At 56.9% G+C, this 3054-nt stretch overlaps 1 protein-coding gene across 1 annotated transcript; it reads left to right on the top strand.

The window, feature by feature from the left end:
• Nucleotides 1-201: 201 nt before the first annotated feature.
• On the top strand, nt 202-1492 carry FAM187A (family with sequence similarity 187 member A). The gene has a single exon (XM_074979315.1). It carries the CDS (start codon nt 254-256, stop codon nt 1490-1492), a length of 1239 nt encoding a protein of 412 aa, XP_074835416.1. The 5' UTR covers nt 202-253.
• The last annotated feature ends 1562 nt before the right edge of the window (nt 1493-3054 follow it).

Below are 3054 nucleotides of genomic sequence, written 5' to 3'. Positions count from 1 at the left end.
GCCGTGAGGAGATGTACCCAGTTGCCGTCCACCTTCTCCCAGCAACCAAAGCAGTTCGATAGGGGCAAGTGTACCGCCAAGCTTGACTGCAAACCCCGTCCTTACCTAGTGGACTGTGTTAAAATTGCCTTATCTCTTGTGCTGTCAACCTCAGTGACCAGAGGATCAGTAAGGATCCTCAGAACCTTGGTACTGAACATGGAGGGTGGTTTGATGCCATTGTGCTCCACTGCTTGAAGACTAGCTAGTGGTGATGAGGCTGGTTGGAATTGCCATTCTCCTTAGGATGGCAGATGTTCTCCAGGCCTTTGCAATCATGGAGAAAGATGAGGTATTCAAGAAAACACCCTGCCCAGCCTTCCTGATGTTTGACAACGCTGCTTACTTAGCTGACATGAGCTTTGAGCTGCCTTGTAACTGCAAGCCAGAAGAGGTCACCTCCGTTGTGTGGTACTTCCAGAAGAGCCTGGGCAGCCAGCAGACCAAGGTCTTAACAGACTTCGATGGAACCATGTTCTTGGATTCAGGCCACATCCGCGTGGGCAGCGACATGCTGAAGCGCTTCAGCATTCGGATGTTCAGTCTCATCATCTTCCGGGCCCAGGTGGAGGATTCAGGCCACTATCTCTGTGGTACCAAGCAAGGGGACTTCTTCTATGGCTATGACGTGGACGTGCAGCCCTCCAAGGGCATCACCGTGGCCTTTGAGGATAGGAGCCAACACCCGCAGAAGGATCACAAAGAAAAGCATTTCAGTGTATTCACCACCTTCTGGGCCTGGACCAAGTGCGACCGCTGTGGGGTGAGAGGTGAGCAACGGAGAATTGGCCTCTGCTACGTGAAGAGCGCCAACCTCTACCCCAGGTACCGCACATTCACAACAGATGTGGTGTCCTGTGGCTCAAGAGCTGTCCCTGAGCGCTTCCAGGGCACCATCAGCCTCAGGAAACCCGAGGTTGTCATCCGAAGCTGCCTGATGCCGTGTGTGAAGAGAGAAGACCCTGAGGAGGGAGAGCTGTCCATCTCCAACCTCATTGCCAAGGTTGGCCAGAAACCCTGGCTGCCCAAAGTCCCCATTCAGTTCCACAGGCAACTCCTTGGGAGCGGGTTGATAATTGCCTGCCCCGGAGCCCGGCCAGAGCATGCAGTGGCCTGGGACAAAGATTCGACTCGACTGTACCGCACCAGATTCCTCACTGGGGTCAACAAAAGCATGCGGGTCTTCATTGACCACGGCAACCAGCTGCACATTCGATTTACCCAGCTGGACGACAGAGGCATGTATTACTGCTGGCGCGAAGGAGAGATGGTCGCCAGCTTCCGGCTGTCCGTGGGCTTCCGAGGTGAACGGAAGCGAACCCTGGATGACCCTGAGACCAGATATGCCATCAAGGCCATCCTCACGAGCTACGTGCTCATCACCCTGGTTTTCATGAGCATCCATGTCATCCGCTGCTGCTCTTACATGTTCAGGTGCACTCCCAGGAAGTAGCCTCACCGATGAGTGCTGGCTGCAAGCCAGGCCAGGGAAGTTATTCTTTTGTGATTACGTCTTGGGACATTTTCACTTGTGCTGGAGGAAATTTTCCTAATGTGCATTAGCAATAAATGCAAACAAAATGCTACCAGCGCGTGCTCGCTGATTGCCTTTGGCTTGGAGAAAGAGAGCCCTGAGCCCTGATGGGAGCTGCATTCTGCAGGCTGCGGCTTGTCAGGGACAGTGTCTGGGAACCAGGACTGCCGGGTCTGTTCCGCCGGGTGACTTCGGGCAAGCCGCTCTGTAAACAATGTGAATATTTTGCATGTACTAGGGCCCCTCCACCCCAGAAGTGCTACATCAGCGCCACTGTGCCACTGTTGCACCTCCGCTGAGGGCTCTCTGCCACTGGGCAGAGCTCGCCCGCCCGCCCGCCTGCTTGCCCGCCACCCGAACAGCTCCGCTATGTCAGGGAGGAGCAAAGTCCACACAGACACTTGGGGGGTAACTCACTCCACTTGAGGGTGGCTTAGGCATAGCCCAACCAGCATAAGTTACAGCAAAGGATGTGGTGGTGGAGCCAAGGCCCTATTTCCCTAGCCAAGGCTCTCCAAGCACTGGGTGAAGGGAGTTAGCAGGGTGCTCTGATCCCTGTCATACAGGTGGGAAACTGAGGCATGAGGCATCCAGCTTTGCAAAGGCTCAGCAGTCCAGATGTGCTGCAGTGGGCTGCGCTCTTCTGAAATGCCAGCCATTTGCCTGGCTGCTAAAGGGGAGCTGAGCTCTGGGGCATGCCTCCCCCCGCCCCCCCGACTGCACGGGCTGCTGAGCCCCTGGAAATTTGAGCTCTAGTTGGATGGCTCCAGCAGAGTGAGTGCAGCCACTCCCGAGAGCGCCCGTCTGCAGGATCCTGCTTGGCTCCTGTGATGGGGTTTGGAGTCCCCCAAGCTTTGCACCTGTCCGCAGGCAGAAGTGACTTTCGCTTTGCAGGAGAACAGCGGGTTTATTAGCCGACGTGACACAGCGTCGTACAGAGGAGTCAGTGCAGCCGGCAGAGACAGCCAGTCCAATCCATGCTGGGGAGAGGAGGCCCTGAGGGGTCCCCGGAGCCGGGGCCTTGCCCCCTCCTTGGTCTCTCTCTCTCCCAGCCCAGACTCACTGCTTCCCAACTCCCAGTTCCAGTTCAAACCCCTCAGGCTCCACCTTCTCCTTTGTCTGCAGCCCAGAGGTGTCACCTGGTCGCCTTAGTTACTCTCAGCAGGAGCCCCCCCACCATGTGTGAGAGACTGTGACGAGGTCCAGGGGTCCCCCTGCACTGCACCCCGTCCGCTGGCAGGAGTGACTCTCACTCAGCGGGTACAACAGGAGGTTTATTAGGCAACAGATGCCCAGTTTCTCACAGAAGCGACAGTACAGCAGCCAGAGACGGTCCTTCCAACCCGTCCTGGGGAGAGGACCCCGAGGGGTGCCCCTCTGGGGTGTAGCTTTCCCCCTCCTCAGGCTGGCTGCCTTCCAGCTCCTCTTCCTCTCGCCTCTAACTGCCGCCCCCTGATTCAAACCCAGCTCAGCTCCTCCCT

Source organism: Carettochelys insculpta, chromosome 28 (genome assembly GCF_033958435.1).
Source record: "Carettochelys insculpta isolate YL-2023 chromosome 28, ASM3395843v1, whole genome shotgun sequence".
NCBI lineage: Eukaryota > Metazoa > Chordata > Testudines > Carettochelyidae > Carettochelys > Carettochelys insculpta.
The sequence above is the reverse complement of the archived record's forward strand: the minus strand, read 5'-3'. Positions and strand labels throughout refer to the sequence as shown.

Excerpts from the sequence above, each read along its gene's own strand:
- FAM187A (XM_074979315.1), top strand. The coding sequence starts at position 254 with ATGAGGCTGGTTGGAATTGCCATTCTCCTTAGGATGGCAGATGTTCTC.